An 18104-nucleotide genomic window follows, 5' to 3' on the forward strand; every position below is an offset into this window, starting at 1 on the left:
AACTCAGCTGTTCTGGAATAGTTTTGGAAAGTGCATTTGTAAAACCCATCAAGCACCAGGCTGAAACTGGATTTACTTATTAAGACCATCCCAGGAGAGCAAGACCAAGACTTACCACTGCTGCAGTGGAGAAGTTCATTTATAGTTACCAGCCTCAAAAATCACCAATTCAAAATACCTTTACAGAGGATAAGGGGCAAAAAAATGTATACACACTTTAACCTGAAAAATAAATGCCTCTCTTCTGACAGTCACATGATAACATCAACAATGGTGCAACTACTTCCATAATTAGAAGACCATAGTACGACACATTCCTGCCATAATTTAATTCTAGTTTTAAAAAGGGCATAGATTTGGGCCCAATATTTAATTTAGGTGCTGTGGATTCGCACTGGGTTATGAATTTCTGATAGAGAAGTTGACAGTTTTAGGTTGCCGCTGTTGGGGGCTTGAGCAAGGCCCTTAACCCCATCTGCTCCAAGGGCTCTGACTCCAGCCTACTAACAAAAGCTGGGATATGCAAAGAATAAAGAATTTCATTGGGCATTACATAAAGTAATTCATACTGTATGTGATGAATAAAGGCTGAACTTGTTTAACATAACATTACAAAAGTCAACTCTCAATGCAGCAGCACATATACAACTATACACTCTTATGTTTATGTTGTAGTATATTTCACTTAAATTTTGTTGGGTGCTATATGATATTAAATGTGAAAAAGATCTACGATGATTTGTCTTGATTTTTATGTATATTTGACATAGAACCTGGAGTTTAAGCATTGATGTGAAAAAAAATTGCATTTACTTAACTGACTTATGTACTTACTTGCTTTATTTATTTACTTTATCTTACTCAGTTACATTACTTTTTCTCTTCTCTTACTTCCTTGTGAAATGTTTTGTAATATTTCTACAGCCTCCACCAGAGGGCGGCGTCAGTGTTATAAGGTCCTCGCAGCTGCTTTTCTTCTTCTGTCTGTCTAATGGAGCACTTTGTAAAGTTGCCATGTCTTGAGGAAACATTAAATTGTATTTATGAATGTCTGTGTCAAGGCTTCATATTTTTTAAACAAGAAGAAATGGCGTGTTAACAGGAAGTAGGTTATCGGATCTTTGGAAGCATCATAAACTTTCGGAAATTGAGACAGTCCTTGATTGTAACGTTGAAAATATGTTTTAATGTGTGATATCTGGCAACCGTTGGCTTCCAGGCTCACTAACCCCTGTCGCGTGCTTTGCATGTGGTTTCTCTTTTTTATATTTGGAAGAAACATTTAGACTGATTATCAGAGGTTATTCGTGTTTTATTGTAACATTGTATTGAATTATAAGTGACTGCACTCAGGGTTAAGAAGCTGAATTTGCTAGCAGCGTAACAGCTGCTGATGTAACTGAAGGTAATCACTTGAACTTTGTTTTCCATCAATGCGTAAAGTCAAAGTCTGGAGCTTTGTGTCACACTTAACCAGCTTTCTGATGTCACTCATGAGGAGGATCATAACTAAACTAGTCAGCCCAGTGCTTATGGGTAATTCAGGATCTTCACATTGTGAGAAGATGTCCAGTGAAATAACAGCCAGCACATCCAGGAGGAAAAAAATGGTATGTATTATTAATTGCCAGTGTTTGACAAATTACACAAATAAATTACTATTAAATAAATAATATTTAAATGAATTATAAGTTTCTTGAGTACAAGTAGAGATACTCTAGGTAGTAAACATAGAAGTCATCGATTTACAATTCTACTTGATTAGTAGTAGATAAGAATTCTCCTTCAAATTTATTTAAGTATCGAATATACTGAGCTTGTATTAGCTTACAGTAGTCTTGAAGTCATAGTAAAAGTCTGTCTCTGCCTAGTACTGTACATGATTACGAAATGCAATTCTACAGAATAGTCACTAGGTGGCGACTTCATTACTGCTTTAAACACAGTACAGTACTACACTGTGGTTATGTAATTAACACTATGTAGAAATGAAGTGAAGTAAAAGTACATTTATATTTGTAGGATGTAGGGAAGTACAAGTAAAAAAAATATTAACTAATAAAAATGCTCAAGTAAAATACAGATACATTAAATATTAAATTAAGTACAGTAATCACTATTATTGTACTATTATAGCTGAACTGCCTCCCACCCTACACACTGTATAAATGCAGATCATTTACTGCTTTCTGTTTCACCCAAATGAGGATGGGTTCCCTGTTGAGTCTGGTTCCTCTCAAGGTTTCTTCCTATTACCATCTCAGGGAGTTTTTCCTTGCCACTGTCGCCCTCGGCTTGCTCACCAGGGACAAACTGACCATTTTGATTCATACAAATTCACATTTCATACAAACTTAAATAATTCTTTTGACTGTGTAAAGCTGCTTTGCGGCAATGAAAATTGCTAAAAGCGCTATACAAATAAAATTGAATTTAATTTAATTGAAGTAACAATTGTATCGTCCTTAGTTTGAGATCTGTTTTCTAAATTCATACTTAAGCACTACTGAGGTGTATCGATTCAATTGACAATACAGTTGTCACATTTCGATAGGCTTTAAACTAAATCTAAAGACAAACACGTATGATTGAACAGACTCCCGTTTCTACGATCTACAAACTAAAACAATCTACAATTCCACACTATCACCTTCAAAATGGCCCCCTTTTACATCAATACAGCACTCCCAGTGTTCCTGCTACTTCTGGAATATGTCCTGAAAGTCTTCTTTTCACTGGGCTGGATTTCTGCAGTGTTGTCAAAATGGCGACCCTGGAGCTAGATCTCTATTTTCGGGAAGAGGGTGAGGTCGATAAGAGCTAAAACAGGCAAGTAGGGTCGATGTGGAAGTGAGATTATGTTGAAACTCATGTGTAAGGAGAACTCAGTGACGGGATGCATTGTCGTCAGTAAGCATCCAATGTTTTGTGTGCCACAGCTCCAATAGCAGAAGAACACCAGTTGCACAGCTCCCTATGTACTCAGGACGGGGTATTTTGGCACACTGACTTATAACGGTTGGTGCTTTCAGTGACTGTGCGTGCAGCATTGTGCTACCATCTGTTGGTGTCTTACAAAACTAGTCCTAAAATGTTTTTGATACCACATTATAACAGGTTCACAAAATTTTCAAATTGAATAAACAGATCTTCTAGACATTTAATCAGTTTAATAAATACGTTTCCTGATTTTAGATTCGGTGAAATTATAATAAAATCCAGCGGGGCCTGAGGCTAGGACATTAGTATAATATTGTTGTGTTTACAGTAACAACTCATACACAATGACTTGTATGGATGATGAGCTGTCTAGTCTCAGTCTAATAATAAACAGATTTTAACATGCATTATGTAGATTTGTGTAATATTTAAAGAAAGGTGTCTTCAGTAAGAGGAGTTTGGAACAGTCAGGAAGTTTTCATGGTCATGGGATGAGAGTTTGTTTTATCTAATTTCTCATTAACAAGATTAATAAGACAAAAAATTCTCATTTCATTAAAAGAGAAAAAGAAAGTGTGAGGATCAAGTGACTGTCTATTGCTACTATAAGTGGTACCAGGAATTTCCTATAACAGTTGAATAAGTTTATCAGTAACTTGTCATTAAAAAAAAAATAGTTCTATAAGGAATAAAACACTTTGGAACAGGCAGTCACTGGAAAATGGTCAACTTAGCAGCATCACATTACCTCATCATTGACTGGTTTCCCTTTTACAGAGCAACCCTTGATAATCTGTTCCTTATTTATTACTTTCTCCATGCCTTGTTGTGCCGAGACTGATGTGCATTCAATGTTTTCAGGTGGTGGGGCTCGGTAACCCTGGAATGAATGGCTCCAGGCACAATGTTGGCATGGCTGTGATCGCAGCACTGGCAGAGCGCCTGGGAGTGTCTGATCAGTGGAAATCAGACAGACATGTGTCAGGAGAGGTTATAGTCTCTGATTATCAGGACACACAACTCGTAATCCTCCGGCCAAAGCTGCTTATGAATGTCAATGGAGTGAGTGTGGCAAAGGCAGGTGAGTGAGATGAATATTTAATATTTATAATTTAAATTTATGAGGTCATCACTGTATTGATGAGAGAAAGTTTACATAGTGTAGCCAGACATTTGGGCATTGTATTTCTTTTATTACCGTTGTTGTTGATTATTGTTTTTTAGCAAGCAAATTTTCTATTCGAGCCGAGCACATTGTCTTGGTCCATGATGAACTTGACAAACCGATTGGGAAGCTTGCCATCAAACATGGTGGGAGTGCAAGGTCAGTTCCATTTGTTTTAAATATTTTACATACAAGTAAACAGACCCTGATTAAACTTGGGATCTTTGGGATCATGTTAATTAACAAATCCAAGGTTAACTAAATGGTTGAAAAGAAAATGCTAGTTTGATTACTGCTGATCAAATGCAGACCTTCTCAAAATCAGGTTAGTTTCTTAACAGTTGAACATAGCATTATTGACATTCACCACTAGAGGGTAAATATAAAATACTGAGTTGTCTACATGATTACCCATATTACCTTTTTCCTGATCCCCCACAGATATTATTTTACACCCTTAACCGTTTTTTTTCTGCTTTTAATAATTGGATAAATGTAGCTGGTTTATGTTTCCAAGATATAATAAAAAAAAATATTTAAATCACATTGACTCTGACCAGAATAATGAGTGATGAGTTGTGGTGTCTGCAATAAATGGAAAAGGGAAGCTCTGATCATCAGAAGCTACAGTACAGTTACATGATTTTTTTCAGTGTGACACCACAACTCATCACTCACCTGAATTTCGGACCCAACAATACACTTAACCAAAAAAATTGGCAAAAGTGCTTTTTTATCTTCTTGTGTGAGATTAAAAAAAAAGCTTTGAGGATACAAAAGACCTTGTTAATTACATAGTTATGTCAGTAATCAGATTAATCTATAATCTATTGACTATATTCAATAAAATATGTTTCTTCTTGCAATCATGTTTTATTGACAGGGGGCACAATGGTGTCCGTTCCTGTATCGACAGCCTTCGTAATGATGTAAGTCTCACCTTTATGTGACACCCCATAAAATAAAAAGGTTACTTTAAAGTTTTTAAACCATGTTCCTGCTTGTGACAGGTTATGCCACGGCTGAGAATCGGTATCGGTCGACCCCCAGGAAACACACCTGTGGACAAACATGTTTTGGGACGGTTTTCTAAGGAAGAGCAGAACATTTTATCCCCTGTATTAGAACAAAGTGTGGAACTTTTATTGGCGCAAATCACAGAGCAAAAACTCCAACAAACCCCAGCAGGGGGCAGCAGAGCATCAAAGAAGAGGAAAGACAGAAAACCTTCTGCAGTGCAGGGGTCTGAGGAGAAGACACACAAAACTGATCTGAACTGACAATAAGCTAATGATTAGAAAATCATGATTTATAAATATCAGTTCTGTTTTAAGCAGATATGCAACATTATGGAAAAGGAACAAAACATTATACTTACTGTTATAATACAATATTGTTATATATATATATATATATATATATATATATATATATATATATATATACAGTATATGTACAGATATACTGTATAATATATATATGTAACAGATCTACAAGTCCTCATTCTTGAGAACAATATAACTTATTTTAGGCTATAATACAGTTTGTAAAAATAGTTTTGTGATAACTTATTTAACACAAAATGTCTAAAAAGGGGAGTCGTGCTGATAAAAATCAGTTTATAAAATGTTGTGTGCATTTATTTCCAATAAACCCCTGAAATAGACACGGCTATAATGTGGTTGAGTGAAGAATCATACAGTGTTTTACATTTTGCCGGTAGCTGAGTTTACGACTCTGATTTAAAGTGTCTTTACTTTCCACAAGTGGGATAGCAAATGAGCCATCTTTATAACTCATTTCAATTTAATTCTGGTCGATTTTATCGCGGATTTTTATTTTAAACACAGATTTTTAATTTATCCAGTTCATTAGATTATAAACACTTGTGTGTCTCATTGTCAGGCTGTAGTCGCCACTGTATTTTGAGGTTTGTCCATTGTGGTATAATTTACAATGACATTATTTATTTAGCACTCACTTTATCCAAAGTGAATAATCAATTGAGGCTGAATACAGTTTGAGCATAGAGCAGTTAAAGGAACTGATGGTGAAACATCAGTGACAAGTGCTGCAAGATATTTCTATATATCTGAAACAAGTGAGGGAGAGTTGTATAAAGAAGAATATGTCTAACTTTGAGGATTGGATTAACTACAAGTACTCAGGAATGGCACACTTTATACCAAAACAGGCAAATTTCGAATTATACATGTATAATATAGCAATAAATCTTTACATGGTTTTTGTATGGTTGCAAATAAGTTATCCTGGGAATCTTGTACGATAGGGAATGGTTTCTCCAAAGTGAAAAGCAAATAGTTCGGTTTGAAAATGCATACCCTTAAAGCATAGTTTCAAAACCCTGGTGATGAAGAATTCCACATCTTGGACATTTTATTGTTGTCTCGCTCTAACACGATCAGTTTAACTCAGCGGAGTTAAACTGCTGAGTTAAACTGAGCTGTAGGAAAGCCTTTGAATTAGCTAGTAAGTTAAGTCATTTGTATTGGGGAAGAATATTTGCTACACTGGGATACTTCAGGATTATAGTAAGGAATCTGCCTAAAAAGTTTTGTTTAAAATAGTCTTTCGATCTTGTCTAAATGTAGACTTTACACCTTTGTGTAGTTTCTCTCCAAACTGGAAGTATACAATGTCTATACAGGATTTTCTTATAAATGTTCCCTGTATATTAAGGGTCAAAACCTGATCCTGCATAACAGTGCACCTGTCTACAAAGCAAGCTCCATAAAGACATGGTTAGAGTTGAAGAACTCAAGTGTTCTACACTGAGCCCTAATCTCAACCCCGCTGAGAATCTTTAGTATGAACTGGAACACTGACTGCACCCCAAGTCTTCTTATCCGACATCAGTGGCTAATCTCGGTCATGCGCTTTGTGGCTGAATGAACACATCCACAGCCACGACTCAAAATCTAGTGCAAGCTCTTTCCAAAAGTGTGGAGGTTATTGTAGGAAAAGAGGACCACATCTGGAATGGGATGTTCAAAAAGCACATACAGGTGTGATGTTCAGATGTCCACAAATGTTTGGTTGTGTTGTTTAAATCACTTTTTTCCCCTTTCTTTGCGTTTATAACTGCATCCAGTCCTTTTGTTTTGGCCTCTTCCAAAAAAACTGAACAAGATGACAAAGAGATCTTTCAGAATCTATTCACATTACATAAAGTTTCTATTAATACTGGGACAGCTAAAGAAGCAAATAGGAGAATAATAAACTAGTTTCAAAGTAAGACTTTCTGGTAGACCAGAATATACGTATAGAATTATTTTTCCGTTATTAGCTGAAAACGTTTTTTCCCCCTTTGATTTTTACTTTAGTTTTATATTTTCTTGTATGTTTTATTTTTTGGAGAACTAAAATGAACCCTTGACTTAATGATTTGAATAAAGGCAACAGGTACTTTAATGCTAAATGTGTTCTATTAAATCTAAATGTTTAATCAATTGCACTCATACACAGTGATGCTAGAATTCAAGCAGATGTTGTAGACATCTGTGAAACTGAAATTAAACTCAATATTAGACATCTAAAGCTCTGCCTTCAGTAAAAGAAACAATAGATCAAGGAAAACAAGCCTCACTTCTAATACTTATGATAGGTCTCTTGCATTTTCACTGCAGATCCTTAAAAAAAACACACTTTTTGAAGCTTTTCTTTTTCACACAGTTTCCCAGCTTCACAGAGTGGCAGTGCTGGTCAGATCAATCATACTTTCACCAATCCTTTGGTAGGAGGTCAGAGGTTATGGGCTGGCTGGACACTAGGCCAATAGAAAACTGCTAATTTATTCAGTAAGAGTCTAGCATTACTCACTGGGGGGTCTTCAAAGTTTAGCTAAAAACTTGTGAACACACACATACCAAATGAAACAAGTTATGCTTCTAAGTTGCAACTGTACAGCACTCAATATTCAGTAGATCACTATTACATTGTAATTATGTAATTATTTTATTATAATAGTTCCTTAGTTATAATTCAATATTTAGGTCTAGTATAATGAACTATTTTAATTTTACTTTAGTGCCTTGAGTGGGAAAATTGCTGAATTAAAAGTTTCTTAACTTTGTTGGCTTAAAGGTAATCTTGTGGGAAACTGACTAAAGACCTCTTGACCATTTTATCTCAAAATGTATGTCAAAATCTCACAAGCTAATCCTAAATACACTTTTCTATGTGCAAAGTGTCTCCTTTGGCTATCTTCAGATGGTTAATTCTTCTACTTAATGTTTCTACTACAAAAAAAAATTCTGAAAGGAAAACCATAGAAATTTCTTTCTATAGAAATAGTTACTTTAAAGGGATAAATCAATGAAATATTCGTTTCCAAAATATCTGTTTTATAGACATGTTAAAATACTTAAAGACTTATTTTATTAGATGCATTTGATAAAACTTTGTTTTTTTCTACATAGTAATGCATATAATCTTCTGATGCTATTGATTTTTCACCAGCTAAAAAAAAACAAAGTTTAAGATGATCAACAGGAAATATTTAAAATTACCACCTTTTGATTATATTTTTTTTTGTAAAATAAAAAATATATATTTTATAAACTTCCTACTTCTGTAATGATATATAAGTGCAAAGAAGACCTAGACTTAATGGAACATAAAATGTGAAATTTCACGCATATAATATGAAGATAATTTTTTTTTCATTTGTGTATTTTTAGGTCAAAATGACCAATAGCTGCATAAGCTGTGTAATACACCAAAAAAAAAAAAAAAAAAACAGAGAAAATAATCCAAGTAGATAAAATTTCATGTTACACTCCAAAAACTGCCATAACCCAGTTTTGGACAGAGCATGCTCTGGGTTGTTTTGACCCAAGTGCTGGGTTTAACCATTTAACCCAGAATTCTGGGTTGTTTATCTGACCAAACCCATGGGTTAAATTGACACTCTAGCTTGGTTAAATGTTAAAGTGCTGGGTTATTTTATTTGACCCAACGTGTGGATAAAATTAACACTCTTCCTGGGTTGACACATTCCATTTGATTTTTTTAAATTATTATTATTTTCAAAAAAGACAGGGCCAGGGTTCGATTCCCAGCCAGGCTCGATTCCCGTCTCTGTGTGCATGGAGTTTGCATGTTCTCCCCGTGCTTGGTGGGTTTCCTGCGGGTACTCTGGTTTCCTCCCACATTCCAAAGACTGTAGGTAAGGTTAATTGATGTTCCCAAATTGCCCGTAGTGTGAGTGTGTGTATGTGTCCTGCAATGGATTGGCACCCTGTCCAGGGTGTACCCTGCCTCGTGCCCTATAGCCTCCTGGGATAGGCTCCAGGTTCCTGTGACCCTGAATAAAGGATAAAACGGTATAGTAAATGAGTGAGTAAGTGTAACATAAACAATCTGTAAAACAATAAAACAAAGAGGCCCCTTTAAAGTTGTCAGGTTCCTCTTGTCTCATCCCCAAGAAACATGTTTTTCTTATTCACAAAACATGGAACAGTGCTCCAGTCATCTCCATATTTTGCTAATATCATTCTCATCATGTTGGTCCCCACCTGTGGATTACACACCATTACTTAGAGTTGCAATATAACTAACATTTTCGTCAAGCATTTTTGTTAAGGATGTACAGCTATGTATGTATTTAGTGCAAAACGATTTTTCTCTTGTCAATACATAAAAATACATAATGTGAAAATGAATTTAGTGTATATTTCTGACTAATTTACTTTATTATTTAACGTGTGAGGGATAACAGGATACAACGCTCCACCTGGAGTTAATATGAAACATTCACCCTTTTCAAATTCTCAACAAACCCTAGATGAATCTGATATTTAAGTGATGAGTTTGCAACTTACAATAAATATTTCATAAGGTTGAAGAAAAAGCTCATTTTAAACGATGATGCATCCTCAATTACTGAATAATATAAAACATAAAGAAAAAATTAATTAACCCAACACCACCATATCAAAGCACTAAATTTGACCAATAAAATATGCTTGCTCCTACCACAACTTTTTGTATTAATAATAATAATAATAATAATAATAAATTACATTACCTTACCATAAAATATAATAGAGTATTATCCAGTCAGAAGTAAAGAATCTGGAAAGTTTACAAAGAATAAACCAACTGCTGGGTCAAAATAACACAACCAATTATTATTTTTTAAACATACAAAAACAGAAGACATATTGAGACTGTCATTAAACATATTCCAATTGCTTCTTCTGACAACTTTAAAATATTATAAAATTTACCAACACTATAAAACACACGGCGTTAGTGAAGACTACTAATACTTTACATAAAATTACATTTAAGATTAAATTTAGTAAATTTATTTTTTTATTTGTGTGTGCACTTTTCGCATAATATACAGTATAGCCGACTATTGGCACAGAATATAAAAAAAATGAACCCCCCACAGCTCCATATCAAGGGGAGACTTAAAAAGTGCAAAAGTGAATAAATATGAAAATGAGCTTGCTCCTATACCACAACTACAACATTTAAAATTTAGGTAAAATTCATATTAACTTATCATAAAAAAACTGCCAACTTTAAATAGCGTGCCCCTCGCTTCAGAAGTGAAAAATCCAGAAAGTTCTTTATGCTGTGTCTCAATTCCAAGAACGCAAAGAACAGACTTGACTTGGAAGTGCACACTCGAGGGTATGAAGACACCGGATATATTGCAAATGGAACGCAGCGTACAGGATGCGTCACACGATATTTTATACCATAACCGTATTATACCAAAGATTGGCTTTTAGAAATACACAGTGAAATAAATCCGCTGTTTTAACCACTGCAGAGACATTGCAGCCAGCCGTAGTTTTCAAAAGTTCTTTCCAAGGTGAGGCAGCGTTGGGCGGCTACATGAGCGCAGGTCACCTGTATTGCCTGGAGCTCAAATCTCCGAAATCGTTGGGTCAATTTTTTAAAAAGACGCTATCTTTAATAACCGACTAATGTTTTGAGCTGTTCACACATACATTCTCGCTTAAACAATTCTTAAAACTACAATTTGTGACACATTTTGCAGGCTGCCGTTTGGAGAAATAAAGTGAATAAAGAATAAACAACCCAACAATGTGTTTACAAAAACAACCCAGCATTTTTTAGAGTGTGGAAAGAAAAAATCTTAATATGTTCAATTTTAAGTAAAAATATAAATTCTAAACTAAATTCTACTGTTAGATGATTTGCATGAGAAATAATAAAAAAAATCTACCAAAATTACAGGCACAAGTTTACATTTTCTAATGCTGCTAAGAATTATTGTCTACATTATCCAGATCACTGTTTTGGATTTTTTGTGCTATTCTTTTTTACTGTCTGGATGATTGTACAGTTTATAGTTCATTATATAGACCATTTTCTTGTGCTTATTATCTGCTGCACTGTCTGTCGCTGGTAATTCTCCTCTTGTCTCAGTGAGTGAGCTTACATTACATTATTTTCATTTCTTTCTTGGCTACTTGCTTTAATATTAGTTACAAGCTGACGTGTTTTTCTCCATACACAAGGGGTTGGTTTGTTTTAAGCGCTCCTGCATGGTGTATATCATCCATACATCTGGCAAAAAACGTAAAATAAATTGACTTAATAAAACGAGTTTAGGAAAAATCAAAGGAGATTTTTTCAGAAAATTAGTTATATTTAGATCTACAAAATAAATACTGATATGAACATCTTGACCTGAAGCTCGCTTTAACTCTGAGTGCTTTACAAATGACACTCGCATTTAAAAGGCATTAATGCGTGCCTGTAAAAACAGTCCATTTGCAAAGTGTTAATGAACAGCCTGCTTTGTGGTGGAGTGTCAGGTATGGCTTTTGTACGGGGCGCAGAGAGAGAGGCAAACGTCACCGCGCTGCACAATGCGTAATTGGCACCGAGTGTACACTGCTGGATTGTAATTGCTCTGTGGCTTTAAGGGGCAGCTGCGGCTCTCAATGAAACAGAGCAGCTTCAGCCTTTCTTCTTCTTCTTCTTCACAATGGCCATTTTAATGGGCGCCGTGGTGTCATTGAAAGCTCGTACCATGCGATCACCAGCGCCTCTCTCTCTCTCTCTCTCTCTCTCTCTCTCGCGAGTGCGCGCGCTCGGCGTCAGCGTTGGGGAAGTCTCTTTAGCGTCCTTTGAAACGGATCCGCTCGTGCCGCTTTCTCCTGTTGCTTTATAGCTCGCGCCCCGTGCACCGGAGCTCACTGAGTCTGGAATAACTCCGGTAGACCGAGCACTAACGCATTTTTAACCTGGAATGCGCTGAAGAACTTTTTTTCCCTTGTCATGATGAACAGAACTGCAACAAGGATCTGCTTTCGACGCGTCACGGAATTTCGGACGCATGTATGCTGGAAAACCGGGGAATAGGCATTGCTCTGCTGAGAGAGAGAGAGCGAGAGAGCGAGCGACTGAGCATCTTTAACAGGTGCAGAAATGGCGAACGGCTCTCCGGTGCTATGCTAACGGCTAACGACGCTGCACCACAAACACATGGGATGATCAACACAAAATTTTAACACTTATCAGACTCACCCTTTCACCCACTGTCTTCATATTCCGTAAAGAATAAACGGGTTGTCGAGAACGAAATGCACTGCAAGCTTAAGCGGAAACAAATTAGCTTGGTGTAAATCAGCAAATTGTTTTCTTGCATGGCAATGCATTCTTCCACAGGGTATAATAAGTTATAATTTGATTAAATCTGTATTTAAATCCTCTAGTACAAAGAATAATTTTTTTTTTATTATGTTAAAGCTATTAAGAAAAAGTAATTTCTGTTTTCAGATATTTCAGCAGTATTGTGGTAAACGAATAATAATAATAATAATGTTGATGATAATAATAATAATGTATCTTTAGATGTCATGAATGAACAAAATAACATTTAACCAAAAATAGTCTATTACCTACATATAGTGTCTCTATAGGCCTGTTGTGTGAATCAATCTACGTACGAATACATGGATGGAAATGTGCTTGCAACTGCTTGTTTAATGAGTGCTATCTGTGCAGTTCGGTTTACATGAGCCGGAGCTACTGATTGTCCAAACGCAATTCTTGTGACTGTCGAGTTGTAAATCGAGAATTGTGCATGGACATCTGTTGCTACTGGTTCACACTCCTGCGTCTTCTGGACAAACTGCACAATCTTCATCTGAAAATTGTGCGTATAATTATCAACTACATCATTTTTACTCTGCATGATTTCACGTATCCCTTTAAAATATGTGAAAAAGTAAAAGTAAAATGGCTGAGAAGAAAATAATGTATATTGCAGATATATTGTAAAACTAGACTGTTTTGAGGGAATTTGTTAAATACAGACGAAACATGTTAATATGTAGAAATTTAATTCTTACATTTTAACAAAATGTTTTACACGAATTTAACCCTATATAACGTGTAGATATTTATTTAAAGAAAAAATAAGCTCCATATAGCTTTGATTTGTTTGTATTTTTTTTCTTGTGAAATAAATGATACTATACCATATTGAAAATAAATTATGAATTTATGAACGCTGCCTTTATGCCATAAAACTTGAAAATTTTGTACACACTTTTGTTTTTTTAAATAAAGGGAAAAAATATGTAACAATCATTCCTCACTTTTACCAGTTCTGTTTCATTGCATGTTGAGTTTATTATATATTTATATTGCATGAATTAACGCACATGGCCTATAACAATTATGCATTTAAACAATATGTGGGTTTTATTGTGCGGCGATTTAACACTCTTGTCACATTTATTGACATTGTATAAGGAGAAAGTATCTAAGTGGACAAAAATGGGCGTGTGAATACAATCGGATTAAAGCAGATTAAGCTTGCACAATTTTGTCAGATCATTTGGTCAAATAGGACAAAAAATGGCCTATATGGCGCTAATAAAATGGGTTCATTAGTCTATGTTTTAAACGTGCACAATTATTTTACAGCTATTTTACTTAGGCTATTAATTAAATATTGGACAATGAAACATAATTCGACAATGTGCAAATATTTTATTATTTAATTTAAAAGGCAAGGAATTTAACTTTAACTGTAGTAAAGGTGTTACTTTAATTAATAAACAGTTGTATTATAAACAGATTTTCTAGGTCAATGAGCGATATATGTGTTGGGGGAAAATAAGACCAATTCATATATTGGTAACATTTTCAGAGTTGGTTTTAAAATTTTAAATGAGCATATACATATAGTGTTTTTTCTACAAATGTGTGAGATGATTTTTTAAATCAAATGTATCATCATTAAAATATTCTGAATTAATTTGCAAGCTGTCATCTTTTTATTCTAATAATGCATATGGAATTTTTATTCTATTCTTGTAATTTATGTAATGGGGTGCAAAATAAAATATTAATTGTACATTCTGCCTACCGAGACAATGTTGAATAGAGGTACAATAAAGCTGACTGTACATTTGTGTACTTAGCTTTATTAACATTAAATCCATACTAATATTAATAAATGACCATAAATGAAATTATACACCCTGTTAAATATAAAAATACACCATGAAATGAAAATGACCCCAAGACACAATTAGCACAAAAATAAATAAATAAATAAATAAATAAATAACCCACTCATATGCTACGGTGCTATATACGCCCTAGCTCTGCTTCCTGTGTCCCACTTTCTTTTCGCCCGTCTAAAATTCATGCTACAGTTCCACACTACATTGGTTCCTCCCTTTATATACAGTCCAGGAATGACTAGGCGCGCTATAGTGTGATGCTCCAGGCCCTGTTAAAGCAATGGGACACTGCAGTTCATTCATTCTATTCCATTTAACACACCTGATTCAGCTAATCACCAAAACCTGAAACCTGAAGGTGATGGAATTGTAGTTCAAAACGGGGAAAGGTATATCTTTGTTGGTCTACATGACTTGGAAGGTGGACACCTTTGGTATATTATGTATGCGCCTTTTTCAGGTTATTTATTTAATAATAAATGACAAGCAAGCTATAAAAAAAGCACCACTATTAAACACTAAGTCATTTTTAAGGCCATAAAATAGAGTAGTTTTTAATATTAAACATCTTATCTTAAACATATTTTAAGATCATCTAGCATAGAAAAAAATATTTACAGTTTCTGGAATACAAATTCATTACACATTTTGGAAACAAACTGAAATACCATTCCAAATACAAATTAGGTATAAACTACATATGACAAAATCTAAATATTGTCTATTTATTTTATATTGTATATTGTATACATATAAACTTTGTTACAAAGTAATTTCCTTATAGCAGTTAGTGCAAATGTATAATTCTGTGTGTGTGTGTGTGTGTGTGTGTGTGTGTGTGTATTGTCTGGAGTGACAATTATAACAAGTGCACATAGCACTATTTCTTACATTCACACTCCCGTCTCCTAAAGCTATTCATCCACAAACTCATATACAAAATATGAACAAGAATGAACCCCATCACAGATGTTGTTCTCCAGCACTAGCAGTGCTGATTTGAAAGGTTTACGACCTCATTTTATGCAAAGAGTTAGTGAGCTGAAATGAGAAGCCACTCTGGCCTACTGCTGTGCAAGTGGATGCTCTTATCGTTGCAACTTCTACGGAGAGCAAACGAGGCAATATATCATCTGGAAAGAGAGAAATGTGACAATGTCAAAGCTTTTTTTTTTTGAACGGATTCTCTCAGGGGCAGAAACTTATCAATCATTTTGGGCTATGGGAAGAGAGACCTGTTTTGACAGTCATTTTCTCCCATGTCCTTGAGAGGCCCATATCCCCTACTGACCACGTAGAGGCCAAGGGCATCCTGACTGCCTCCTCTAGCCCTCTCCCAGCATTCCCTCCTCCCTTCACCCTTTGTTCACCTGTTGTCCTGGAGACTGCACTGCCACCAAGACCACCCATTGTTGTGTTGAGAATAGAAACGAAATGGCATACAATCCCCCAAAGATCACACAAAGAATAGATACAGTGTAAACATTTCAATGTGAGGCTAAATTAATACTGGCCTTTACATCCTTGCTTAATGACCACTTTTGGGTTGTCTGATGAAAAGAGAAAGTATCCAGTACAGTGTATTAGTGTCCTAGATGAGAGAACACACTTTTATGCCATTGCACAGCTCTTAACTGAGGGAAGCAAAAGTTGCCTTTGCCAACCGTCCCGAATGACTGCACCTCAAAAGGATTTCCTTCTTTGTGGCAATACTCTCTCTTCCCTGGGCCACACAGGGCCTTCTCCAGCCCCTGTCCCACCCCTTGGCCGGCCACTGGCTCTCCCCTGACCTCGGCCACGCATATGAAAGCACCATCAGCGCTGTGACCAGCCACATTTACAAGTGAAAGGGACCTAATAATGGAGCGGTTAGGGAGAAAATGAGAAGACAGAGGGGAACTCACAGATGTTGAGGAGAAAGCTGTGGCCCATTGTTGCTGGGGGGAGGTGGTGAGGTGCCTTTTTAAACCTGATTTGGGATGGAAGAGTGAGGTGTGTGAATGGACGGGCCAGAGGCCAGGGGAGGACAGCCGTCCTGGAGAGCGTGTGAACCAGGGCATGGGGGTCAAACCAAGTGTGGAGAAGTGGACCGGGGTCACTGTGGTATTATCCCAGCCAGCTTTTTTTTTCATAAGGACATTGCAACATTGGAAAATCCTTCCTTAAACGCTACCCTGAGGTGAAAGGGCATTCAGAGTGAGGTGCTTCACTGCGGTCTTTCTCCCTGTACATAAAGATGAGGACTGATGAAGTTGTCAGAGTGGGTATTATGCTAGGCTTTTGTATGCAGGTGTAATGGAGAGAAAAGCTAACTTGTAAGAACTTTATCCTCTGCTAAGGAACTTTTGTATAGGTCCTTCTATAAAAAGCTTTAAGTCAGCCTAAATATTAAGCTCATAAGACCACCACCACACAACATATCACACCTCTTCATTTCCTGTTGAGAAATCACTAATTTCCTGTAGCACCAGCCAAAGTAGACAATTAAGCAAACATATTCCCTTTAAAAAACTGTTCTTTTACTGCATTTATAAATTTCAGACTTATAAATGAGATTTTTTTTTTTAATTGATCATAAAATAAGTATTTAAACATAAGGTTTTGCTAAAAAAAATAATGTTTTAGATATACATATTGCATGAATGAATTATTAAATGTATGCACCTGGTGTCTGAAAAATCGGATGCAACAATCATGGTCAGTCAGAACAAGATTTCTAAAGTTCTCTGGGACAATCATGATAAGACACTAGGAGAATGGAAAAACCTACAAGGTACAGCAAAGTCTTGCAACAGACGAGTACAATTGGTTCGCTAATATGCAAGTGAAAATTTATTAAATCATGGACTGTCCCAGAAAAACTGACTGTCCCTGACATCAGGTGCATTGTGCAGGTTTTCATAACTTGCACATAGAGTGAAGATAAATGAGGTAAGAGAGAAGCCAGCAGTCACTTGAAAAAATATGCAAGATGACCTGAAAAAACAGATAACATTACACAATGAACTTTACCACAAAAACTCCTCTGCTAAAAAAAAATAAACGCAGACCAATGTGTAAAAGCATTAAGACAAATCAGAGACCTTTTGGCACAAAAGATAAAACTAAATAGCAAGTTTTGGCAGCATGTTTAGAGAAAGAATGATTGCACATAAAAAAATTACCATAACCACAGTGAAATATGGAGCTATTTCTCTTCAAGAAATACTGGGGTATTACACGTCATTGAAAGAAAACTTGAATTGGGCCAAGAAAGAAATTGAGTCTGGGGAGAACATTTATTTAAAACTGTGAGCTTATCAAAGAGACTTTCATAACTTAGGCAAATACAAAATAACAGCACCAATAGTGTTTGAATAAATTTTTCGGCTCACTGTACATAGTGTGTATGGAGCACATCTTAACTAAACCAGTCTTTATGAGTTTAAATCATGGCAAATGTAAAGGACAAAGAAAGTCATACAATCCAAAATGACAATGTGAAGGGGAAGGGAAACAGCTTCTAAAAA

The 18104-nt window shown here is 35.6% G+C and overlaps 1 protein-coding gene across 1 annotated transcript; it reads left to right on the forward strand.

The window, feature by feature from the left end:
• Positions 1-1187: 1187 nt before the first annotated feature.
• On the forward strand, positions 1188-5765 carry ptrh1 (peptidyl-tRNA hydrolase 1 homolog). Its single transcript, XM_053481336.1, has 5 exons — positions 1188-1610; positions 3802-4021; positions 4165-4264; positions 4989-5034; positions 5116-5765. Exons 1-5 carry the CDS (start codon positions 1434-1436, stop codon positions 5383-5385), a joined length of 813 nt encoding a protein of 270 aa, XP_053337311.1. The 5' UTR covers positions 1188-1433; the 3' UTR covers positions 5386-5765.
• Positions 5766-18104: the final 12339 nt, after the last annotated feature.

Source organism: Clarias gariepinus, chromosome 21, assembly GCF_024256425.1.
Source record: "Clarias gariepinus isolate MV-2021 ecotype Netherlands chromosome 21, CGAR_prim_01v2, whole genome shotgun sequence".
Taxonomy (NCBI): Eukaryota; Metazoa; Chordata; class Actinopteri; order Siluriformes; family Clariidae; genus Clarias; species Clarias gariepinus.

Excerpts from the sequence above, each read along its gene's own strand:
- ptrh1 (XM_053481336.1), top strand. The coding sequence starts at position 1,434 with ATGCGTAAAGTCAAAGTCTGGAGCTTTGTGTCACACTTAACCAGCTTT. Across the intron at positions 4,022-4,164 it reads AGTGAGTGTGGCAAAGGCAG|CAAGCAAATTTTCTATTCGA; the intron begins GTGAGTGAGATG and ends ATTGTTTTTTAG. Across the intron at positions 5,035-5,115 it reads TCGACAGCCTTCGTAATGAT|GTTATGCCACGGCTGAGAAT; the intron begins GTAAGTCTCACC and ends TGCTTGTGACAG.